Source organism: Ursus americanus, chromosome 12, assembly GCF_024610735.1.
Source record: "Ursus americanus isolate L20-20 chromosome 12, mUrsAme1.1.p, whole genome shotgun sequence".
Taxonomy (NCBI): Eukaryota; Metazoa; Chordata; class Mammalia; order Carnivora; family Ursidae; genus Ursus; species Ursus americanus.
Window position 1 is genome coordinate 2433060 of NC_142138.1, and position 24159 is coordinate 2457218.

Sequence of the window (24159 nt, forward strand, 5' to 3'; positions counted from 1 at the left end):
ACTGCCCTCCCCTGCCTCCCCTCCGCCCCCCACCCCAGTCGACTTATTTTGGCCTGTGCAGCTAGGACTTGCTGCACCTGGGGCACCAGTAGTCTGAGCAGGACTGCCAGCAGACAGGTCTGCCTGGTGGCTGCTGGAAGTGGCCACGTAAGTGGCTCGGGGGTCAGGGGGATGCACTCTGAGCGTGTCTCCCCCTCTCATCCCGTCCCCACCCCCACCTTCATGGGGCTTCAGAGTCCGACTCTCCGAAGGCTTCCACTTCGCCTGCAGTGGGGAAGGGATCATCAACATGGTGCTGGAGCTTCCGGTTCAGGTACGTGAACTGGAATCCCTCATGACGTCTCCCTGCCAGAGGCTGTCAGCACAGGGACACTTGCCGCTCAGCTGGGTTGGGACTGCTGTAAACTCGGCCTCATGGGGACCCTGTGACCAGAGGACCCAAAACCTGAGGCCAGTCCCAGGACAGTGTGGCGGGGGCTGGGGTCTGAGGGCCCGAGCTGGCCTGGCCGAGATTTACCCAGGATCTCCTGTTCTGGCCCCCAGAACGAGCCCCTGGGGCAGGCTGCAGGCGAAGAGAAGCACACCTGCGTCATCCAGTACATCCTCTTCCCCCCTCACTCTACCTCCACCAAAGACAGGTGAGACCCATGTCCTCTCTGGGAGTGGCGTCTCTCCACATTCCCACTTGTCCCTACTGGCCCTGGAGTTCTGTCTCACGGGCTGTTAGAGAGTCAGGGTAGGGGGTGCTGTTTTCAGATGCTTCATCAGGCAGACACTGGTCCCGAAAGGCCACATAGGAGTTACATCCGTCCTGTGTTCCTTCCATGGACTGAGCCCCTGGCACTCGGCTGTGGATCAAATTCTCCTCTCTGCCAGGCTCAGGGCTCCTCCTCCTTTAGCTTCTCAACAGATGATGACAACGACGTGGAGGTTGAGGCCCTGGAAGGAGACTCAGAGCTCAACCTGGTCACCGAGGTGTGGGTGGAACCTCAGTATGGGCGGGTGGGACCCGGCCCTGAGAGCTGGAAGCATCTTCAGGACCTGACATACTCTGAGATCCCTCGAGCTGTGAGTGACCTCTGAAAGAGCCCCATGCCTTACCGGGTGAGGCGCCGTCCCCTCTGGAGGACCACAGCCTGTGGGCTTCCTGGTCCCTCCGAATCTCTCTGTTCTGCCCATCTGTGACTGTGTGTGCTTCTTTGAGAGCTGGACACCAGAGTACTCTGGCCTCGGGCAGGCTGACCCCTGACCTCTGCTGTGTGTGCCCTAGCTCCACCCTCGGGATGCTGCCTGCATAGGCTCCATGCTGAGCTTCGAATACCTGATACAACTCTGCCAGAGCAAGGAATGGAGCCCCCTGCCCCCCGAGCCAAGGGTCTCTGATGGTCAGTGGGGAAGGGGCCCCTGAGGGGGAGCTGGAGAGTGGAGGGTGGGGAGCAACCATAGCTGGGGCATCTGGGTCTCACCGTGGGTCTCGTCTTCCTGCCGTCCCTCCTAGGATTGGACCAGGGAGGAGATACCTGTGTCCATGAGATCCCTTTCCATTTTGACCTAATGGGACTGTTGCCTCAGTGTCAGCAGCTCCAGATGTTCTTCCTTCTGCTTTCCCGAGGTGGGTGAGCTTCCTACTTACTGACCCACAGGGCCAGCGGGCGTGGGAGTGATGGGCACAGAGAGTAGATGAGTCTGCCAGTGAGCAGATGAGTGCTGGGGCCAGAGGAGGCTTGGAGGCTGCATGGGGGCCGCCGTGGTCAGGGCTGAGCCAGCGTGCTGGGCAGCAGCAGGCTCTCGGTGCTGAGCGGAGTGTGTGTCGGGCAGAGCCAGAGGGCGTCCCCCTTGCCGAGGGGCCCTGTCCCGCCAACGACATGGTGCTGTGCCTGCTGCACAGCTGCCTGGGGCAGGAGCTGAGTGACCGGGAGATCCCGCTGACCGCTGCTGAGCAGGCCACCTTCTTGAGTGAGGTGCTGCGACGGACCTGCCACAGTCCAGGTGCGCTCCCGCCTCTTGCCTAGATGGCACACTCTGGCCCAGCCCCCTTTTCCCCACCCCTGGTGGGGGGGGTTCTGTCTTTGGGTTTTGGCCTCCCCATCTCTTCACCTCATAGCCCTGCATCTCCGCTGGCCCTGCCTTCGTCCACTCACCTCAGCCCCCATTGTAGGTCCAGAGGAGCCACCCGCAGGGGGCCATGGGACCCTAAAGGATGGAGCAGTCGACAGCACCCGAGGCAGTGGAGACTCAGCGCTCTCTCCCCTGGTCAGCACTGCTCTGTCTCCTTGAGCCCGTTTTCCCACCGACCTCCTTCCGTTAGCACATACACATGCCCGACTTTCTGTCACCGGGGATGCTAAGTGCCTCCTGCCAGAGACGGGATACTGTCACCTCCCTTTGTCCTGAATCTTAGAAGCTATACTTCGAGCTGCACTCCAGGGTGGATGAAGGGAGCAGGGGTTGGGTGGTCCCTTGCAGATTGCTCTGATTTTGTTTCTTTCTTACAGGGTGGAGGCCTCCCTGAGACTCTCAAGCCTCTCCTCTCTGCCCAGCCCCCTCAGTGGCGCTGCTATGCAAGGCTTGTGACTCCCCAGCATGTGTTTCTAACTTTCCTCCCAGCTACCTTCTCAGGTGCCACCTGCTCACCTTTGTCACTAGACCCAGGTACAAGCCCTGGACTCCCCCACCAGCCCAGCAGGCAGCTCTGACTTCTCTTTTTTTCTCTTCAGATGTCCAACAGCTGGCTGCCTATGGCCTGGAGGGACCCTCTCAAGAGGAGACCAAGCCTAAGTTCGGGGATTGGAGTGGGGCAGCCAGCCTGAAAGATCTGGGAGCACCTGGGGTGAGGCCTGCAAAGGCCCAGGTCCCCATGCTCAGTGTCACCCCAGCCGGCGGTAAGGTTGCTGACTCTTAAGTCAGTTAAGCAGGAGCAGGAACGGGAAGAAGTAGAAGGCTTGGAGACCATGTGACACCTCTTCCCACAGGCACTGACCAGAACCCAGGAGACCTAAGCCCACCTTTCCGTCGGGACTTACAAGCTTACGCTGGACGTCAGGCTCCACAGACAGAGGGTGCAGATGGTCCCCGGACCCGATGTCCTGTTTACATCTATAGCTGTGCCCTGGAAGCGCTGAGGGAGCAAATGGTTGGCCTGCAACCCCCTCAGGCACCCCGAGACCTCATCTTCCGGTGAATACCCTCAGTGTTGACCTAGGTCCTCCCCCAGCCACGGCCCCCAGCCAGGGCTCGTGACCACCACGCTCAGGGTGGTGTCCAGGCGTCTGGACAGACAGGTGGATGATCAGTGTCCAGACCTCCGTCCATGGCCCGCCGACGCCTAGCTTAGCTTCCTTCAGCAAATCAGCTGGACATGCTGGGCCATGAATATATTCGGTAGAGACATATGGACAGTCCACGGGAGCGTGGGTAGATAGGGAGTCTGAGATATCCCTTAGGAGAGTTGGCCAAGTTCGCCCCTCCGTCCTATTTGTAGGACTCAGTTCCTCGACCAGCCCTCCGCATCCTCAGCCTGGATGGAACCCAGGTTCAAGGAGGCAGCCAACCATTGTGCCTTGCTGCAGGAGCACGCACAGCGATGCTACGTCCGTGGTGAGGGAGCGTCAGGGAGGAGGGGGGCCTTGTGGGATTACGGGCATGGGGACTGGAGGGGCCGTTCCAGAGCTTGACCGTCATGGCCCTTTCCGCTTCCTCAGGGCTGTTCCGGAGTTTGCAGCAAGCGCAGAGTGTCTCCTCGCAGGACTTGCTGATAGCGGTCGATGCCTGCGAGGAGCTACTACAAGAAGTAGACATCACCCCTTTCCTGCTTGCACTGTGTGGCCACACACGGGGTTTGCCCCAGGCACCCCCAAGCCCTGGGCCTCTCAGCCCTGGGCCCTTCAGCAGCAGCATCGAGGAGGGCCCCGAGCCTCGGGAACGAGCTGTCCTGGCTTCTGAGTCCAGGTTAGGACGGTCCTGGAATGACGTGTCGGGGTTGCATGAGGTCCGAGCCAGGCGTAGGGCTGTGCGAGGTCATGCCCACACACCGGGGAGGCAGTTGGCTTCTTGCTCCCACTTATCAGTCTCTTCTTTTTCTCTCCTCTTCTGGCGTGGAGTGGTGAGCTGGGTGAGGGGTAGAGTTGCCGGCTGCCATCAGTGAAAGTAGGAGCTTGTTCTGGGGACCCTCATGCAATAGTAGTAATTCCTGGAACCACTCTGTGAGTTTCAGAGTGTGTCACTCGCTGCTGAGTCCCCAGCAGGTCCCTGATGAAGGGAGGGAGGAAGACCAGCGAGCAGACAGGTGTGTGTCTGGCCCTCTGCAGTGTATTAGCATCAGGGATACAGAAGAAACACAGGGAGGAGGGTGCTGATGACGCCAGGCCCAAACTCCAGCCCAGTTCCCTGTCTGGAGCTCTGGACCCTCTACCTGTCATGCCCCGAATCTGGGCATTTTCTCCCCACCTGTGTTCTTCCACAGTGAATGAGATCACCCAGTGGTCTGAGTCAGAAAGCTGGGAGTCCAGTCGTTAAGAAACGTGGGGGTTCGAGCCAAAATGTGTGGGGTGGTTCTCCTTACCTCTGCCACTGCCTGTGCCGTCGTGCTAAGCACCCTTGCTAGAGCCAAAGACGGTGCGTGCTGCTCCCAGTAGGGAAGCAGGCTCCTCCAGGATTTGGTGGCTCTTAACGCCTCGACGCCCCTCACCCCCACCCTGACCACTCAGCATAGAGACCGAGGACCTCAGCGAGCCTGAGTTTCAGAGCAGCCGTGTCCCTGGCAACCCAGACCCTAGCCTGGAGATCTCTCTGACGGACGTCTGCCAGCTCAGAGGAGAGGCGCATGACGCCCTTCATAGTCTCATCCAGGTGGGACGCTTGGTGGAGGAAGAGGAGGGTGGAGTCGCGCCTGCCCCGGTGCGGTGTGCTCTCCTGGGGCAGGGTGCGTAGATGTTTACTCTAGGCTGGGGGGAGTATTCTGCTGAGGGCCGGCTGGCATAATAGTCTCCTCCTAACCCCCTAACAGGAGAAGTTCCTGGAGATCAGCGGTCTTCACTTCCGCACGGTGCCCTCCAATCCACACTACTTCTTCTATTGCCCTCCATCCAGCCGGCGAGAGGTCAGTGGCTTCCTCTCTTTGTCTCAGACCCCCAAGCCATAGCCCCACACGCCCACCCAGATCCTTTTGACTCTTGGCTCCTTGAGGCTCCGATGTGGCTCTTGTCTGGCCTTGGATAAAGCTGTCTCTTTCTTTTGCTCAGGATGAGGGCCCCCGGGACACAGTAGACAGAAAAGTCAGTGACCTGGAGTTCTCAGAAGCTGAGCTCATAGGAGAAGAAGGTGTGTGGGCAAGTGGGGAGAGGTGGGAAGGCTGCTTCAAGCCAGGATTCGGGGCCCTTTGCCAGCCTGCCCCAATAAGCACACGACGTGCATCCCCGTCTAGGAGACACGTCAGCCTGCTGTGTCGTCACCGAGAGTGACCCAGAGCTGGAGGTAGAATACCGCGAGAGCCGTGAGCCTGACCTGGGGCCGGCGGGGCTTGACTCCACCTCGCTGTCAGATGCAGACACCGTGAACCCTGATGAGGACTCCTTCAGTATCCTGGGGGGCGACTCACCGACGGGGCCTGAGAGCCTGGTGCGTGACCTGCCGCCTCTCTTCCTGCACCTCACGTGCTCTGTGCGGCTGCGCGGGCAGCACAACTCAGTCCCCGTGTGCAGTCTGCCCACCTGCCTGGGTGAGTCTGGGGTACCCCGGGCGGGGCACAGGTCCCAGTACAGCCCGCCTGCCTTTTGGGGGGTCGGGGGCAGAACCTACGGCTATAACTCATTAGCACAGGGACTTGAAGTCTGTGCTTGTCCCCGGGCTCCAGCAACCCCTGACTGTCCGCCTCTCCCAGGCCAGGTGCTTTCCAGTCTGGAGGGCCCCCCCGTTGGAGGCCGAGTGCCCCTGAGGGACCTCAGTGTTACCCTGGACGTCTTCGTGCTGACCTTGCCTCTGGAAGTGGAGCTTCCCCCGACCTCGGACCCTCAGCACCACCGGTGTGGCAGCAAGTTTGGTGGGGGCGGTCTGGGCCTTGCTGGGGTAGGGGCCCATTAAAGGAATCTAGGGACGCCTTAAGGATTCCAAGAAAGGAGTGCTGAGGAGGTCTAGGAAGAGAGTAGTTGATCTTTGACCTTCACTCCTACCCTATTCAGGTCCACGTCTGAAAGCAGTGCTTCATTCCCACGATCCCCAGGGCAGCCATCATCTTTAAGGTCGGATGATGGCCTGGGGCCCCCACTGCCACCCCCAGAAGAAGACAGGTACTTCCCCTTCTGCCTCTCAGAGTTCCTCGCTCCTTGTCAGTTTTGTTTTCTGGAAACCAACATCTAAACCTTTCTTCCACTTAGGCACCCCGGACTATCCAACTTGGCCACACCCCACAGACTGGCTATTGAGACCACCATGAGTGAGGTGAGGGCCTTCCCTCCCCCAAGCTAAGCACTGTAACTGATACCCTGGCCAGCATATGAGTAAGGAAGGGGCCCCTTTATTCTGGGATCAAAGTAAGGACACCCTAATCTGTGAGGCAGGGTCTTCTAGTCTGCGAGGGAGGTGATGCCCCAAGCGGCAGGGGAGGTGCCCTTTGCCACTTCCCGGATTGCTCTGTGATTATAGATCCACTGGTTGCTGGAGGATGAGATGGTGGGGGCCCTCCGAAGAGGGGGCATCCCACAGAGCCCTGCCCTGCACCGGGCAGCTGCCCACATCCGTAGCTCTCCTGGACGCAGCACCTGCCTTCGCCAGACCCTGCCACTGAGTTTTGTGTTTGGGCCAGAACGTTCCCTCACACAGTTCAAGGAGGTACGCTGCCCTCATAACACCCCCTGGTCATCCTGGGGCCCGTTCTTCCCTGGACTCCAGATACAGAAGTAGAAGGGCCTCTCCTGGTTTGAGTCCGTAGCATTGCCCTCCGGACAGCCTCCTCACCACATTGTCCCTCACCCCATGCCTGGCAGCCCAACTCAGTGGGAAGAGGAAGAGACCCAGCCTCCCTCCTTGCCACCAGGCCTTATTGAAGTCTAGGCAAGTCCCTGACTCTCTGGGTACCTCAGCAATGGGGGTGCCAGTGTCTGCTTCACCAGGTGGTCGTGAGGATCTGATGAGGAAGTGTGGGGTGCCATGAATAGGCAGGGCTGCTCTTGCCTTAACTGTGACCTTGGCTCCTGCTCCCCAGGAGTTCCGCCGCCTTCACCTCCCTGGCCATGCTCTTCTTGAGGATCCTGACAGTGGCTTCTTCTTTGTGGCAGTTGGCCAACAGCCAGGGGCATCCCAGGGGGAGCCCCCTTCAGCAGCCTGGGCTTGGCACAGCCATGAGGACAGGGCCGAAGGCATCGAAGGGGGGGTGAGCCTTTCCTGGGATGACCTGGAAATGGAGGGGGTGGAGGTAGATGTGTGGGGGCTTGTATTCAGTTCTGATTTCTTGCCCCTCAGGCCCTGACAGCCAGCCCCCAAGCCCCTGGCTCCCCAGAGGGTTCTGAGGGCGCTCCACTCCTCAGCCTGCCACAGGGAGGTAAGAGAGGACTTGGGCAACAAAGTCTGGGGGCTAGGACCAGGGACTTGTAGATCCCTGGCCCTGTTTCCATTTTTGGACGGCGGTCCTGAGCAAGATCAGTAGAGGTTCCAGGCCTTTCCCTTCTCTTCCCAGGGAGCCAGCCTGGGCCCAGCTGGGGACTGAGCCTTATGTCCAGTCAGGGCAGCGTGGACTCTGACCACCTGGGTAAGCTGGGACAACGCGGGGAGGACTCTAAGCTGATGGGAGGCAGACGCAGGGCTGTGCGGCAGAAGGACTGGGCAGGGGACATCAGAAGGGACTGACGTGAAGGGACCAGGCCCATCAAGCCTGATACGCTTGGAGGATCAGATGAGCCAAAGGATGGGGCTGAACTTCACGTTTGACACAGGTTACGATGGTGGCAGCAGTGGCTCAGACAGTGAGGGTCCCAATGAGACCCTGGGGGAGAAGGCTCCCTTCACGTTGCAGACCCCACCTGGGCCAGCACCTCCCCAGCCTTCGTTCTCAGGCCTCTCTGGGCCCTGCCTTCCTGACTTCTGGCTCATCGTTCGGGTGCTGCAGGACCGTGTAGAAGTGTACGCCCACGCACGGTAAGCAGGGCCTTGCACCCTGACTCCGATGTCCGCTGCTTTCCCCTGGTCCCACAACACTCCTCTCCAGGGTCGTTCCAGAGTAAGACTTGGGACCGAGGGTTTGGGCAGGGGTCTGACTATTCTGACCACTTCCCACAGCCTATAGCAGAGCAGGTCACTCTCTGCTTTCCTAATGGAGTTCAGAGCTGGTAAGATTTGGGCTCCTAGCCAAGCATTAAGAGCTTCCACAGTTCAGAGCAGCTTCAGAAGTTGACATGGGACTAACAGGTGATATTTACCAAGCACTTACACGTGGCAGACGCTGTTCTGAGTGTTCCGCCTGGATCAGCTCCTTTCATCTATGCCACAGTCCTAGACTGTATTATTCTCCTTGTGGCAGGGGTGAAGAAACTCAAGCACAGGTAAGTTAAATACTTGCCCAAGGTCACAGGAAAGGGCAGATCCAGGACTCCCAGCAAGGCCCCCGGTTAAATATGGCTCCTGTCATGGGGTGGAGTGGGTTTGAGAAGGGCAGACCACCCTCCTGCTGAAGATCTGGGAATGGAGAGAAAGGAAGCTTTGGTGCGCTGCCCTTGTGGAAGCTGATGAGCCTGGAGTCTGTGCTTCCATAATTGCTGCAGAGAATTCCGCTCTTCCCGTTTCCACCATGTTTGCCTCCCTCGGTCCAGTCCTACTCTCTTTTCATGGCTTCTCTTGGCCCCAGCTCCCAAGCCCCCGCCCCCCCAACTGTGTCTGAGCCATCCCTCCCCTCCAGGAGCCTGATTCGGGAGGATGGGGGGCCAGGCACCGAGTGTCGCCACCTGCAGCAGCTCCTGGTGAGGCGAGTTGGGGAGATCTGCAGGGAGGTCAACCAGGTAAGGGACAGCTGGGAGCAGGGCTGTCTAGGCTTGGGACACTGCTCAGCGAGGAAGGGCTTTCCAGGAACTTGACCTTCGGAGGCTCTAGATCCATCTTGGACATTTCCTTAGACACCTAGTCTGGGGTGCTCTCACTCCCTGGGCTCTGCAAACTGGGGCACGCTCCCTCACCCACTCCCAGTAACATGGGTCACTCTCCCAGACCCTGGCTGTGAGCTGTTCATCTGCGGCATTGCGCTAGCATTAGGGATATAATAGTGAACGTGACAGGGAAACCCTGACTCTTTAGAGCTTGCGTCGAGTGAGGGAGATAGACATTGAACAACTAAATTACATGAATTATTTCCACTACGATTATGAAGAATCATACAGAGGAAAAGTAGAAAGTGCGACGAGCACGTAGGACAGGGTCTGACCTTCTGAAGTGTCAGGGAAAGAATTTATTTTTTTAAGCTGAGACCTGAAGGATGGGGAACAGATTCTGGCAAAGAGGAGGGACGAGTGTTCCTAACCTGGAATTCAGAACCCTAAGCCCGGTGACTGTGAGACACATCTCTGACGCCCCCAGTGATTACTGATGCTCTCTTGACCACTGACCCCCCGTGATAACGGGCATCCTCTCTGGCCTTTGATCACCCCTGACCGCCACCAATTGTATGAGGACTATTTCAGTTCCCTGATACCTGGCTCCTCCTCCCAGCGGCTGCTTCTGCAGGACCTCCATGACAGTCACGTGTGTAACTCTCTTCTGGTGGCCGAAAGTGAAGAGGATCTGTGGCGCAGCGAGACCCCCTTCCACTCCCGTCAGCGGGCACCGCTGCCGAGCGATGGTGAGACCCCACCCAGGAGCCTCCCTCATGGGCTGCTGCCGCCCTTCCTGTGTCCCTACTTGGGTGAGAAGATGAAGGTAGGGTCACCGTGACTTGGTCACCTGTGCCAGGAGAGCAGAGAGGATAGGACAGAAAAGGGTCACTGAGTTTGGCTGTTGAGAGTTCCCGTGTGTCATTAGTGAAAGTAGTTTTGGCGGAGGGGTGGGACTAGGAACCAGGGGAGACAAGTGGGAGGATCTTACACGGGTGGGGCAGAGAAGAAAGACTCGTTCAGGTAGTGTGGCAGGCACACAAGGAATTTGACAACAAGCCGGACTCGAGCACATGTATGTTCCACAGTGAAGGAGCCAGGAGACAAGGAACGGTTGAAGAACACAGGAGAAAAGGGACTGTGGAAGGGGCACTTGTCTTCCTAAGGCTGCGCCTCTGCCTGGCCCCACCTTCCTTTCCAAAATGACCATCTCTCCCCTTTGGGTAATAGGGCCGAGGAATGGTGTGGGGGAGGGGGTGAGCGAGTCGGCCAGGTCACAGGTGGGAGAAGATCAGAGGGGAGGAGCTTAAGGCCTGGTAGGAGGATTTGCCTTCAGATCGGCTGTCCCTCCTGACAGGCAGGCACAGGACCCCTTTGGGCTTCCTGAGATTTCTGGTTGCGGTTAGGAAGTCCGATACTCTTCTCGAGATGCTAATTGAAGTCTTGACACTTCGCTCTCTTCTCTTACTCCTGATGACCCCTCACCCCAGCTCAGAGGGGAAAACCAAATGATGTCCTTCCTTTGCAGTTCTCTCATCTGGTTTAAAAGTAAAATCAGACCACTTCTTGTTTTAATATTCTCAGCAAGTCTATAGGTGAACGTTCCTAACAGTCCCGGACATCACATCTCTCAGCACATCCTGAGGTGTGCTCCATATCACAGCACCATTCCCCTAATTAGCGGACTTCCCAGGGTTTGATGGCTTATTCTGCACATTGAGCATGAGCTAGGATAGCCGCGCACCTTTGCTGCAATGCCTTCTAGCAGTGTGCGACAGAAGACGGTCAGAGCCCGGAGACGGCGCTTCCTCATTATAGTCTCTCCACATGGTTTTGCTAGAGCCCTCAGCAGCCAGCATTCCGTTCCAGACAGCCTCCTGTGTGCTCTATACGCTGCTCACATCTGGCAGCAGTTCTCTGGGAAACCAGATGGCCACTTCTGCCGTACGGGGAGGCTCATCAACCTGGGAAGTTGGAAAGGGGCAGACAAGCACTGGACTGTGTCCTTGGGCTCCTGCATTCTGCCCTGCTGCCCTATGGTTTCTTTTGGAATAGCTGTCCTTCAGAGCAGTGTTTTCCCTGACTCTGCGGGTGTGTACCAGCACTCCTGTCGTCTTGGTTCTAACGGGGTTCTCATTGCCACTGCCTGTGAGTACGTGGACGGGGTGTATGTTATATATTACATTACGACACAGCCAGAGTGTCTTGACATTATCTTCAGGATTTTCTCATGCTCTGCCTTACCTGACACCTCTTCTTAGCTCCTTCTCCACATGTCCCTGAGACCCTTTGTGCTGTGACCTGGCTTCCTGAGAGCATGGTCCTGCCTTGTTATCTGAAATGACTCTTTCCCTTGCAGGGTAATAGATAGGGCCCAGGAGTCCTGGGGAGTGAGAACAAGTAGCCAGTTCATAAGTGAGAAGTAGGAGAGCAGAGGGCCGTGTTCCGCTTCTGATCACTGTCTCCCTTCTCCCCAGATTACGCTGCTGATGAGAGCTGTGCACCCCGAGGGTATCTAGCCGCCACAATGCAGTTTGTCCCTGGCCATTTCTCCTGTGACGTTGTATGGGGAACCGTGATTCGAGTCCATTCGCGCCTGAAAATGGGGCCCAGCATGGGGGTCTCTCGGGGTGTGTGATGGGTATGAGAGGGCAGGCAGGGGGGGGGGACCTGGAGAAGGGGTGTCCTGAGCCCCTATTATTCCCACAGCCATCCAGGCCCTGCGCTCCGTTCTTAATGCCTTTTCTGTGGTGAACCGGAAGAATATGTTTGTCTATCAGGAACGAGCAACGAAGGCTGTGTACTACCTGCGGTACGTGGGCCCCGGGAAGAGGTGGTAAAGCAGGGGTCAAGGATGGTGGCAGAGGCGGTATGTCCAAAAGACTGTGCCGCTCTCTCCCAGGCTCCTGGAGACGTCCTGCAGCGAGCGGCCATGGGAAGGTGACACGTTGCCCCCCTCCCTAGCTCTGTCCCGAAGCCAGGAGCCCATCTACTCTGAGGAAGCCTCAGTACGTATCACCCCCACCCCCGATGCCCCTGTGCTCCCTTCATACTTTGCCCCCTGGAGCCAGGCCCTGACCCCAGTTTCCCTGTAGGGTCCTCGGTCTCCCCTGGACATGGCTTCTAGCCGCAGTTCCGACACTGCTCGTCCTGTGGGCCAGGTGGACAGGCATATCCAGCTGCTGGTGCATGGCGTGGGGCAAGCAGGTAAGCGCTGTGTGGAGGGGGCAGGGGAGTGACCAGAGGAGATTCTGGGATCCTCCCGAGACTTCTCTTAGCACCTTTCTGCTCTAGCTCATGCCGTGCTCTGGGTTCCCTCAAGCAGGAGCCGGGCGGGACAGACAGACATGTTTAGAGGGTAGGCCTTGCAGGTGACTGAATGTAGCTCGAGAAAGAGGAGTCATTAAAGCTGACCCTGAGTATCTGGCCTGGATGACTGGGTGGATGCTGGCTCACCGGCTGGAGACCAAGGGCAGGTTTGGGGTGAAGGTCATGGGTTCAGTTTGGGCAATGTGAGCATGAGGTACCCTGTAGGCAACTGGCTGTCGCAGCTCACGTTTACGGCTGGTTTAACGTGGACGGGGCCTTGCGCTAAGACCGTTACCTACCAGGTAGATGTTATTATTACTCCCATCTTACAGATGAGGACACTGAGGCTTTGAGAGGTGACACTCACCTGTGCAGGTACACAGTGAACTAGAACCTGGCAGAACTAGAGCCTAGTGCTGGCTGCCTCCAGTATGTGGGGGGATGTTCAAGTCTGGGAGTCAGGGGCCGGTCTGGGGGTTGCCGGCTCCTCTGCCAGGGTCCCCACCTTCCTGCCGTGGCTGTGTCAAGGTCCAGAGATTACCGATGAGCTAGTACGGGTCCTGCGTCGGCGCCTGGACGAGGCCACGCTGGATGTCATCACGGTCATGCTTGTTCGGAACTGCAAGCTGACACCCGCTGATGTGGAGGTCAGCTCCCTCCCAGCCTCTGGCCGCCCTCCGAGGCTCGGGTGCGGGGACAGTCTGTGCTCTACCCTCTCCGGGCAGCTCTGACGCCCCTCCCTGCTCTCTGCAGTTCATCCAGCCGCCCGGCAGTCCCCCATCAGAAGTGCTGCATCTGGCCCTCCCTGCCTCCTGCAGGCCCTGGCTCCCTGCCCTGGCCTGGTACCTGCGGCAGAGCCTGCTGGTCTTCCTGCACTCTCCCAAGTACACGGACAGCAACAGCCGCAACCACTTCCAGGTGAGCTTCGGCCCCTTGCCGCGCTCCCCTGACTGCGGAATCCTTCCCTGCGGGTGCCCGCAGCTCCCCTTCGCCTGTGGACCTGGATACACCCTGCCTCCCCCACCCCTGCGCCTTTATTGTCTACCTGTGTCTTCCCGCGCTCCTGGCGATGCCTGTCCGCCGTTCCCTGCTGTGGATACCATCCCCTGATGCTTCCCGTCCATCTGCTTGGGCTTAGTTCTCGGTGGTGCTTCTCTCGCCAGCACCCGCTGCCACCACAGGGCGGCCTCCCCGACTTGGACATCTACTTGTATAACAAGCCTGGTGGACAGGGCACCGGCGGCAAAGGTACGACGCTGCAGGGCGCAGGCCTGTGCCACTCCCGCGCGCTTGCAAGAGCCTTTTCCTGCCTTGCGGCTGACGGGGCCTTGCCCAGCCTTACAGCTCAGGACGACCTGGAGGTCTTGGGTTTGAGCCTTCGTGTGGGTTTCTACAGGGGTTGCCTGCATCACTCTAGCATTCGTGGATGAAAGCGGGAGCCCCATCTCACTGGCATCATGGCCCCCCTCCTCTCCGGGGCCCCTAGACCCACTGCAAGAGGAGGAATTTGAGCAGCTGACCCAGGTCACTCGCTGCCCGATCGTGCCGGACAGTTCTTCAGGTGGGCCAGTGGAGGGTGTGTTCAGTTAATGCTCTGGGAACCAGAGGGCACCCTCACGTCACCCCCGTTCTTTCCTCCAGCTCAGAATGGGGCCCCACGGCTTCGACTGGATGTGTGGGAGAAGGGGAACATCAGTATTGTGCAGCTGGAGGAGAAGCTCCGGGGAGCAGCCCGCCAGGCCCTGGCTGATGCCATCATGGAGCTGCGGCTGCTGCCAGCCTCACTGTGTACAGAGGACACATCTCCAGGTACGTGGGGTCCAGAGAACGTGCCAGGCCCAGGCAGTACGCTGTTTCCGGTGAGGTTGCAAAGGTGGGCGTCTGGGAAGGCATCACAGAGGCTCCCTCTGAAGTACACATTCAGTTGTCCTTTATCTTCTCTGCGTCAGCAGGGCGACATGCCAGCAGAAGTGCACACGTGCAGTTGGTCCTCCTCAGGAACCCCTCACACAAACACGTAGCTGTCAGCTGCATACACCGACATTGACTAACAGGTGGAATAGGGGGCAAGTCGCTCTCATACCGTCTGAAGTAGGCATTGGTGGTCAGTGACAGGAGTCTGTCACGTCTCATGTCCACAGGAAGTCTCCGGAGCGGGTCGTTGGAAGCTAAGAGCCCTGCGGGCCGAGCTAGCACCTTTCCCCCTGGCCCCGGCCCCGGGGAGCCTGTGACTCCCCCCAGCAAAGCTGGCCGGCGTAGCTTCTGGGATATGCTGGTAATGAGAGGGTGGGAAGAGGTGGTGGAGTTGGCATCTGCCTTCGTGCCCGTCCCCTAACTCCCCTACACCCCGTAGACCTGGCCCCGGATGGCCTGTTACATAAAGCAGTGCTGTCCCTCGGGGGGTGCAGCGGGGCAGGTTCTGACGTAGCAAGCCTCGGCTTAACAAGCGCCCTCACTTCCCTTTTCTCACGGAGCCCTCACAGCCGCCCGCGGGAGAAGTAGGGCTTTTACCAGTGAGGGTGCCAGGGCTCGGGAAAGCTGAGTGCTCCCCAAGGCCAGAGCCTGCCCCTGGGCCTCCAAACCCCCCAGGCTCTCGTTACTGGTCCTCGACACCCCCATCCTTCACACCATCCCCCTTCCCAGCAGCACTTCCTCATTCACTGCCTTGCCCCCAGAGTAAAACAGAATGTGGGGACTTGGGTTCCCCCAAAACAACTGATGACATTGTCCTGGATCGGCCAGAAGACACCCGGGGCCGGAGGCGTCACAAAACTGAAAGTGTTCGGACTCCGGGTGGAACTGAGCGGGCACCAGGCCCAGATTCTGGAGCCCAGAGACAAAGGTGTGTGTGTCTGTCTGTCTGTCTGTCTGTCTGTCGTCTTGTCACATCATGGGGGGTTTTGAAGTCACAGGTGGGTGTTGGGTGTATGTAAGCACACACGCATCACGTGTGGAGGTGGGGCTCTTACTCCCGCTGTGTCTTCAGACGCCGGACCACACAGCTAGAAGAGGGTGAGGTGGGGACCCTGCAGCCTGTGTTTGCTCGTGTGACTCAGCGCTGGATGGAGTTTATGGTTCAGATTGGTGAGACCCCAGCACCCCCGTCCCCTGTACTCAACCCCATGGCCTGGTCCCCATCCTACAGCCCCACTGTGACTTCTCTGCCCCGGTTCCAGGTTGTGCCTCAGTGTCCAGGAGCTCCACCCACATGGTGTCCCGATTTCTCCTTCCATCTGTCCTCTCTGAGTTCACCACTCTGGTCACGTCAATGGCCGGAGACACCAGTGTCCGTGTCTTTGAACAGCATTTGTGAGTTGGGGGTCTCCTGGGGGCTGAGCTCAGACAGGTGGGGGCTAGGCCTGGGAGGTGATGGCCAGGGAGTGGGGCCATGCATGGTTGGTCTGCTCTCTGTCCCTCCCTTCCTCCCTCCAGGGGTTCAGAGCCAGAGATCTTCAGTCCTTGCTCCCTTGGACAGCTGGGCCCAGCACCACGCCCCGCAATGGAGCGGCATCTGCTGCTTCTGGGAAGGAACTTCTTGCAGTGGAGGAGACCAACCCAGCAGGGTGAGGGCATGGCCTAGAGGGGGTGAGCTCAGAGTTCTGCGGGGGCAGGATGGGCTCCAGGGGATCTGCCTCCAGACCCCAATTTAGCGCTCCCCCCTCCAGCTGCCAAAGCCGTGCAGCGCTTTGAGCCAGGAGGTGACGGGAGCTCCGGGAGAAGTGCTCCCCGGCAGAGGTTCTTGCTGCTGGAGGTCGTGGACAAGAAGGTAGATGTGGGGCCAGGGGCTGGGTGGGAGAAGGGGTACAGTGATCTCACTGACCCTACCCCTGACTTCCAGCTGCAGCTGCTGACCTACAACTGGGCTCCAGACCTGGGAGCGGCGTTGGGCCGAGCGCTGGTTCGCCTCGTGCAGTGGCAGAACTCGCGTGCCCACCTCATCTTCTGCCTCCTGAGCCAAAAGCTTGGGCTCTTCCATCATTACGGCCAGTTGGACTTCCCGGTGCGGGATGAAAAGGTGCCCGTTGCTCGGGCTCCCTCCTCTAGTTCTGGTTCCTACGGGATTAGTTCAAGGAAGTGCCAGTCCAGAAGCAGGGGAGAGGGGACAGACTGAGGGCAGAGGCAGTGGGGGGAGGGAGCATCTGAGAGAGGAGGCCATGGGTTGGGAGAGGGTGTCTGAAGGCAAAGGCCCTGAACCCATTGTGACACTCCGTCTCTCTCAGGAGCCAAACCCGTTCCTCCTGCCTACCATGGAAGCGGAGACCCTCATCCGGAGTGCAAGCCCCCCCCTGAGCCGTGAACAGGGCCGGCTGAGTGCATCCTCTCGGGGCGGGGGCCCCCTTCCCCTGGATACATTCCCCTTCGATGAGGCCCTGAGGGATATCACGGCTGCCCGCCCCAGCTCCTCACTCGGTCCTGTGCCCAGACCCCCTGATCCCGTCACCTACCATGGACAACAGTTCTTGGAGATCAAGATGGCAGAGCGCAGAGGTGAGGGCCGTGGGCTGGGCAGGGGCAGTCTGTGGAGTGTGGGAGGGAGAGGAGTGACAGCTCCTGGGGGCCGTGACTAATGCCCGCACCCCCCAGAGCTGGAGCGCCAGATGAAGATGGAGAACCTGTTTGTGACCTGGCAGCAGCGTTCTGCCCCAGCCAGCATGCCCATCAGTGTGAGTGGCCCAAGCCCGTGTCCTCCGTGAGCGTCCTGTGATCCTTTCCTGGCCACCGTGCTAGCACTCACTGCCTCATCTCCCCAGGCCACAGAGCTTGAGACCCTGAAGCAGTCGTCCCGCCTGGTGCATTACTGTGCCACGGCCCTGCTCTTCGACCCCGCTGCCTGGCTGCATGGGCCCCCAGAGACCTCTGGGCCCCCCGAGGGCCAGGTGAGGCTCCAGACTCCTGGGTTTCTCCCATGGGACTTCCCTTTAGCCGCCGTGCCCTCCGTCCTTCACTCCCGTGGTGCGGTTGACAGCGGCTAGAACCTGCCTTAATCTCCACTCCCACAGCGGCGCCATCGCCCCGAGTCGGGGGCTGGGAGCCGGGAGGCCCCTGCGAGCTGCGAGCCCTCGGACGCACCTGCGCCGGGTGCCCGCGAGGAGCCTTGGCTGAAGGAGCTGAGCTTGGCTTTCCTGCAGCAGTACGTGCAGTACCTGCAGAGCATGGGCTTCGTGCTCGTGCCGCTGCGGCCCCCCTCACCTGCCCGCAGGTGAGCCCCCTTCCTCCCCTCTCGCTCCCCTCCCCCGCTGCAGGCGAGGCCCCACACAGCCTCACTATCTTCACCCGGGCCCCATCTGAACCACGTGGGCCTTGTGCACGTCAATCCCACCGGGCAGAACACATCCACGAGGGTCAGGGTCGCCTTCGCACGGGCCGCAGGCTCGTCCTGTGAGCCTCACGGCCGCACAGGTGTATGCACAGCTGCGTACATCCTCACAGGCTCACACCCACGGCCGTCTTGCGTGCTGACGGCCGGTGTGCATCCACGCACGGGGAGCTCCTAGGCTTCTGGATCTGGGGCTTAATGATTCCCGGCCCCATCACCGCAGGGACCTCTCCGGGTATTTCTCATGGTTCGTGGCCCAGGGAGCCCTGTCCTCGCCGAGTTAGTCTCTCTCACCAGGGACCTCTGCGCCAGGCCCGCCTGTGTCACTGTCCTCCGGCCCGTTGTGGGGCAGTCGTGACAGGTCTGAGTCTTGCAAAGTAGGCAGCTCCTCTGTCACCACCTTTCAGCTCCCCAGAGCACAGTGACACACGGCCACCTTTCCTGTCCTCCATCACATTTCAGATTCCCATTTCTGTGGCCCCTGCTTTTATGTTCCTCTCGACACTGGAGCCTCCAGATTCTGTGTTCTCAGCACCTTCCCAGTGGCTGTGGGGACGCACCTCTTCGTGCTGCACACGCTTACTTCTGTGTGCAGGTTGTACTTCTTACTCGGGACACCACGTGGCCAGAGCGCCGGTTCCAGCTCCTTAGCGTTTCTGAAACCAGCTGTCCAGCTCCCAGCCTCCCTCCCTGTTCCAGGCATTAGGAAGAAAGGACAGGCCTGCTCCTCGGGGACCCCGCCCCTCTCGTTTCTGGGGAGGGCCCGAGGAGGAGCTCTGCTTGCTGCCCTCTCAGGTCCCCCTAAAGGAGCGTCTCTGAAAGACTTCAGTTTCCATACTTTCCATTCAGTTTGAAGCTCTTCCCAAAAGTCTGGGTACCTTTTTAAAACAAAAGACACCGGGGGCACCTGGGTGGCTCAGCCAGTTGGGTGTCTGACTCTTGATCTCAGCTTAGGTCTTGATCTTAGGGTCATGAAATCAAGCTCCACGCTGGGTGTAGAGCCTACTTAAAAAAATAAAATAATTTTTTTAAAAAAGACAGTAGGGTGAAAAATACGTTTCTAGAGCCAAATTTATAGTTAGGCCTTCCTCTCTCACCAGTCTTTAACCATCACCGATCACTGCTTAAGTCTCGTTCCAATTTCCTTGAGGATTAAATGAGACATTTCTTTTCGCCAGAGGCTTTGACACACAGCGCCCCCCCCAACCCCAGATCGCCAGCAAGAGCTCTGGCGGTGCATAGCTCCCGAGGTAATGCGTGAACCCTGCTGGCCCTTGCTGTTTCCCTTGTTCGCAGTACCTTCCCTGCTTCTCTTCTCCCCTTACCTCTGAGTTGAGTAGGCCTGTGGGACCCTAAAACTGCCATTTCTCAGTCAAAAGAGAACCCCTTTTTCCTCTCAGAGGAAGGTACCTAACCAGGCTATCAAGCATATCCTTGATTTTTCCTCTTCCCCCCATCCCCACTCCCCCCAGTACAGGGACATCTCCATCCCCTCATGGTGTCTCCCCGTAGTCTCAGCAGCTTCTCACGCCCTAACCTGACCCCTCTCCTCTCACTGGTGGAGAGGGGCCTGCTCTCTACCCCCCCACGGAACACTCCTCCAGTTTCCCCTTAGAGCAGGAGCTGCTGCGGAGCCCTGCCGCGTGCAGTCTAGACCTGGACTCCAGTCGCAGCTGCTTACACAGCACAGTACCCCAAACAGGTCCTTCGCCTCTCCAGCCCCGTCTCCACTCCTGCAGAACGCTTGCCCGTGAAAGCGACTGTGGGTCTACTGGCCAGACTGCTTCCCCACTGGCCTGCCTCATCCTCCTCCCTCTTCTTTTCTGCAGCACCAGCCGGCTGCGGGCCATGGCTATCCTTGGAACGGAGGGTCGCGGCTCCTTCTCCTGCCCTAAAACCAAGACTGACGGGAGCCCCAAGGTAATGCATCATTGTGTACCTTCCCTGACAGTGCCATCAGCGATGCCCCAGACCCAGGTGTCACTGAGCCAGAATCACTGACCCAGAGGACTCCCCTGCTGGTTTGAGGCTTATGAATCCCCAACCCTTGCCCTTGAACCCTAGTCTTTCTCCTTTCTTTAGAGCACTGGCTCTCCGGTCACCACCTACCACCTGCAGCGGGCACTGCCCGGGGGCATCATCCTCATGGAGCTAGCTTTTCAGGTGAGCGGGAGGAACAGTGAGTGGGGAGAGCCAGACCCACCCGTCTCTTGCCCTCCTGACCTCATCTTCACCCTCTCTCCAGGGCTGTTACTTCTGTGTCAAACAGTTTGCCCTCGAATGTTCCCGAATCCCCATGGGCCAAGCTGTCAACTCTCAGGTATGTGGTGGGGACAGAGAAATAGAGGATCTCAGGCATAGCGCATCCCCAGTGCGCTGTGGCCAGTAAGAGGAATGCACGGGTCGTCTGGGCCAGTGGTGATCTCTTGCTGGGGACTGGCCAGGTCAGTGGCCATTCCGGCACCACGACTGGGTCATCCACCCATCAGCCCCATTCTGGCAGCGGGCCAGAGCTATATTCCACCATAGCACTGGAGGCAGAAGGTGCCCAGCACAGTGGCTGGTCGGGCCCTGTGGTCATCATGGCACTGACAGGAGCCTGGCACTGTGGGCGATCCATAACCCTAGATGGTCAGTGAGGACCTGTGAACATAGTGGGTAATCTGACACATGGGTACGTCTGTGCCATGGGCATTCCTGGCCTGACCTAGAGCTGGAGACAGCCAGGCTTTGTCAGGATCGCCACTAACACTTAGAATGAGGACCAGAGTTCCCAGCCACACAGCATACCCCTGGCACTTGGTTGTTATTTATGTCCCTGTCTGTCTGCCTCAGGGCAGGGCCTCTCTACCCATGAGGGCCCAGCTCCCAGCAGTGCTCAGAACGAGTCAGGATCGAGTGAGGTCAGGGACCTGAAGCCCTCTGGACTTGAGTTAGTTCTGCTCCTTCGGTCACCAGGCAAGTTGTGTGAGGGCCTGTGCCTTCTTTGTGCCTCTCATCTCATTCCTGGGATCAGGATCTGACTGGGCCTAGTCTGCCTGACTCCTCATATCTGGATAGTTCGCATCCAGCCAATGGATGGTGGTTGCCTTTGCCTTGAGTGTGGACACCTAGTCCAGACATCATGGGATAAGGTGACCCAGAAAGCGTGGTGACTTTACGTGCAGAAAGCTCCCTGGGCCAGAGTGCTCCAAAGGGCTCCAGAGGGAGCTCTGGAGAGGCAGGTACGTGTTCACACTCTGCTGTCCTGCTTGTGGGAAAGACCCAGCTCCATGACTCTCTCGAGCTTCTGGAAGTCCTTGTGGCTTTCTGCCCCTGATCTCCATCCAGTTGGCTCTGTCTCCCCTACTTGTGTAATCGCTGACCCTACGTAGATTTCTAAATCGCTTGTACTGCTGCTGTTGTTACTAAGTGTGGGGGATGCGTACTCAGAGGAGGGGAGAGTTTTCCTCCTGCTGCGCACATAAGGGGACCTGTGCCCCCCACGGAGGTTTAGTAAGTGCCCCCTGAGCACACGCTAGTCGGCGGCAGGACTGGGGCTGAAATCCAGGTCTGTGGCCGGAGCCCTCAGCTAACGCACACCACCATGCACCATCCCCGACAGCCAGGTCAGCGACGTCCCTGAGCCTGAATTATGTCCCCCGGCCTCCCTCACTTCTTCCCCTCCTCCATGAGCATCTGAGCGCCTTCCCCGGGCACCGCTTAGTGCTCGCGATCGTCGTAATCCGTGGGCAGTTCAGTTTATCACACGTTCTCTAGCTTTACAAAGACCTCTGCTTTATCTCTGTGTGGGTGAGGGAGCTGAAACCGAGACACTGTGACTCAGCCAAGACCACACGGCTACTCTGACCCCTAGGCTGTCGCTCCTTCGGCAGCCAGCTCTTTCCTTTTCTATAACTCCTGCGCCCAGTGCTTTGGAGGGCATGGGCGTGTAGGTCCAGGCAGCCAGGCACCACGGATCCAGCCGCTAACACACTCTCGGTGGCGGTGACTTCTGCCAGGAGAAGCACCAGCTCCGTGTCTCTGTCTGCCTTTCTTCCTCCGTCCATGGTTCATTCATTCATTCACAGATCAATTAGAGGAGGCCCACCCTGGCCTAGCCTTGGCAGGATGTCCCAGAGGACACTTCACGAACAAGTAGGAGCTAGCCAGATTTGGGGAGCAGGGAGAGCAGCATTCCAGGCAGAGAACAAGCAGGTACAAGAGTGTGAAGAGAACATGTGATATCTGGGAATAGCAGGTAGTTTGATGGGAAGGTCAAGGTGGAGAGGTGGGAGAAGCCAGGAAAGACTTCCCAGGAGCACATGCCATGCCTGGCCTCCCCTGGCCGCCTGCGTAAAACTGCGGCCCTTCCCTAGATTTTCCATAGATTTTGCTTTTCCTAGATTTTGCTCCTCTCCCAGTGTATCCCCAGCGCTCAAACAGTACCTGGCAGGCAGTAAACAAGTATGTTTTGCATCAGTGGGTCTGTGCCGGACTTTAGCAGAACCTGGGCTGGAGTACAAAGGCCGATCTATCAAAACAGTCGTAGTTTCACGTAAACAGAACGATAGTTCTGTATGAAAAAAGAATACACTGAGGGCTTCCCACAGAAGTCATTCCGGCAGAGGGGGTTCCCCTGGGCCCACAGCAACAGGGGGAATACGAACTTCCTCTTCCCATGGGAAAGGGAGGGAGACGGGAATGTGCTGGGCAGCCTGCCGGGTCCTGACCGGGTCCCCGCTGCTCCCCCTAGCTGTCCATGCTGTTCACGGAGGAATGCGACAAGGTGCGGGACCTGATGCACGTGCACTCGTTCAGCTACGACTTCCACCTGCGCCTCGTGCACCAGCACGTGCTGGGCGCCCACCTGGTGCTGCGGCACGGCTACCACCTGACCACCTTCCTGCGCCACTTCCTGGCCCACCACCCCGACGGGCCGCACTTTGGCCGCAATCACATTTACCAAGGTCGGTGCCCAAGGGCAAGCCGGTGAGCCAGAGATAGAACCTCTGCACCTCCTGTCCGGTGCTGTTAATCACCTCATGTCACTTGGACTGTGTCTCCGTGTTTCTGGCTTGTGTCTTAAGTTCTTCACACTGTTTCCTATCAAAGTTTAGACCCCGCTCTCTGTTCTGAGCCACTTTGGGCCCGTCTCCATGTTCTACAGGACCTTTGGAGCCCCTGCGGAAAAGCAGAGCCAATCCACCTGTCAGAGCCTTAGGAACGTCTGTCCCCTGTCCTACCTATGCAGTGTGTCTGTCGCACGCTCAGGGTCTCCTGTAACTTGCCCCCCAGGGACACTGGAGCTCTCCACGCCGCTCATTGCTGCTCACCAGCTGTACAACTACGTAGCTGACCACGCCAGCTCCTACCACATGAAGCCGTTGCGGATGGCCCGGCCCGGAGGCCCAGAACATAATGAATATGCCCTGGTATCGGCTTGGCACAGGTGAAGTTGTGGGGGGGGGCGGTGCCAGCATGTGCTCTGGTGGAGCTGAGGTCGGGGCCATCGGGCAGTAGGGAAACGTGTTTTCTCGAGCCAGAGGGATGGGCTTCATTAGAACCTTGGGGTTGGCATCTTCCCCACCCCCACTGTACAGCTCCGGCTCCTACCTGGACTCTGAGGGGCTTCGTCACCAGGACGACTTTGATGTGTCCCTGCTGGTGTGTCACTGTGCTGCACCCTTCGAAGAGCAAGGAGAAGCCGAGCGGCACGTTCTGCGGTCAGCAGATCCCCCACCTCGAATTGCGCAGCCTCCCCTGTGCCCTCGCTCTCTGTGTCTCCTGCTCTGATCACCCCATTCCTGCCCCCTCCCCACCACAGGCTGCAGTTCTTCGTGGTGCTCACCAGCCAACGAGAGCTCTTCCCCAGACTCACCGCTGACATGCGCCGGTTCCGGAAGCCACCCAGACTGCCCCCTGAGCCAGAAGCTCCTGGGAGCTCAGCTGGTAGTCCTGGGGAGGCCTCAGGGCTTGGTCTGGCCCCTGGACCAGCTCCCCTGTTCCCCCCACTGGCTGCAGAGGTGGGCGTGGCTCGGGCACGGCTGGCTCAGCTGGTCCGCCTGGCTGGAGGGCACTGCCGTCGGGACACCCTCTGGAAGCGCCTCTTCTTGCTCGAGCCTCCAGGGCCTGACCGGCTACGGCTAGGGGGGCGCCTGGCCCTGGCAGAGCTGGAGGAGCTCCTGGAAGCAGTCCATGCCAAATCCATTGGGGACATTGATCCCCAGCTGGTAAGCGGCTGTGGGTTCTAGAAGGGGCTGGTTTGGATACTAGGGATTCTAGCAGCAGCCAGGGTAGAGGGTGCAGAGATCTCAGGTGGCCCTGGGACTGCAGATCCAGCCCTATGGACCTTCCCCTAGGACTGCTTCCTGTCCATGACGGTCTCCTGGTACCAGAGCCTTATCAAGGTTCTCCTAAGCCGCTTTCCTCAGAGCTGTCGCCATTTCCAGAGCCCAGACTTGGGAACTCAATACTTGGTAAGTC

General features: G+C 58.8%; 1 protein-coding gene across 4 annotated transcripts in view; it reads left to right on the top strand.

Annotated features, from left to right (window-relative positions):
• The window catches only part of SZT2 (SZT2 subunit of KICSTOR complex), a 50133-nt gene that overhangs the window by 23308 nt on the left and 2666 nt on the right, over positions 1–24159 (top strand). For 3 of the 4 annotated variants that reach the window (XM_045799770.2, XM_045799772.2, XM_045799773.2), the window contains 54 exons: positions 235–313; positions 544–638; positions 900–1068; positions 1271–1385; positions 1499–1612; positions 1819–1989; positions 2159–2253; positions 2496–2619; positions 2718–2882; positions 2973–3177; positions 3482–3597; positions 3702–3948; positions 4707–4848; positions 5006–5098; positions 5241–5319; positions 5423–5716; positions 5879–6020; positions 6177–6284; positions 6372–6435; positions 6640–6825; positions 7199–7366; positions 7456–7534; positions 7670–7741; positions 7926–8127; positions 8885–8984; positions 9688–9817; positions 11546–11698; positions 11778–11880; positions 11971–12076; positions 12164–12275; positions 12906–13024; positions 13131–13295; positions 13541–13625; positions 13774–13938; positions 14019–14186; positions 14519–14652; positions 15053–15219; positions 15364–15461; positions 15554–15686; positions 15810–15940; positions 16043–16143; positions 16216–16392; positions 16598–16865; positions 16962–17041; positions 17129–17254; positions 17378–17577; positions 19524–19614; positions 19777–19857; positions 19940–20014; positions 22430–22643; positions 22972–23125; positions 23277–23399; positions 23501–23906; positions 24036–24152. In XM_045799770.2, the coding sequence (XP_045655726.2) occupies positions 235–313; positions 544–638; positions 900–1068; positions 1271–1385; positions 1499–1612; positions 1819–1989; positions 2159–2253; positions 2496–2619; positions 2718–2882; positions 2973–3177; positions 3482–3597; positions 3702–3948; positions 4707–4848; positions 5006–5098; positions 5241–5319; positions 5423–5716; positions 5879–6020; positions 6177–6284; positions 6372–6435; positions 6640–6825; positions 7199–7366; positions 7456–7534; positions 7670–7741; positions 7926–8127; positions 8885–8984; positions 9688–9817; positions 11546–11698; positions 11778–11880; positions 11971–12076; positions 12164–12275; positions 12906–13024; positions 13131–13295; positions 13541–13625; positions 13774–13938; positions 14019–14186; positions 14519–14652; positions 15053–15219; positions 15364–15461; positions 15554–15686; positions 15810–15940; positions 16043–16143; positions 16216–16392; positions 16598–16865; positions 16962–17041; positions 17129–17254; positions 17378–17577; positions 19524–19614; positions 19777–19857; positions 19940–20014; positions 22430–22643; positions 22972–23125; positions 23277–23399; positions 23501–23906; positions 24036–24152 (7606 nt within the window). The remainder of the gene's footprint in view (positions 1–234; positions 314–543; positions 639–899; positions 1069–1270; positions 1386–1498; positions 1613–1818; positions 1990–2158; positions 2254–2495; positions 2620–2717; positions 2883–2972; positions 3178–3481; positions 3598–3701; positions 3949–4706; positions 4849–5005; positions 5099–5240; positions 5320–5422; positions 5717–5878; positions 6021–6176; positions 6285–6371; positions 6436–6639; positions 6826–7198; positions 7367–7455; positions 7535–7669; positions 7742–7925; positions 8128–8884; positions 8985–9687; positions 9818–11545; positions 11699–11777; positions 11881–11970; positions 12077–12163; positions 12276–12905; positions 13025–13130; positions 13296–13540; positions 13626–13773; positions 13939–14018; positions 14187–14518; positions 14653–15052; positions 15220–15363; positions 15462–15553; positions 15687–15809; positions 15941–16042; positions 16144–16215; positions 16393–16597; positions 16866–16961; positions 17042–17128; positions 17255–17377; positions 17578–19523; positions 19615–19776; positions 19858–19939; positions 20015–22429; positions 22644–22971; positions 23126–23276; positions 23400–23500; positions 23907–24035; positions 24153–24159) is intronic. The other variant, XM_045799771.2, reaches the window with a different exon arrangement.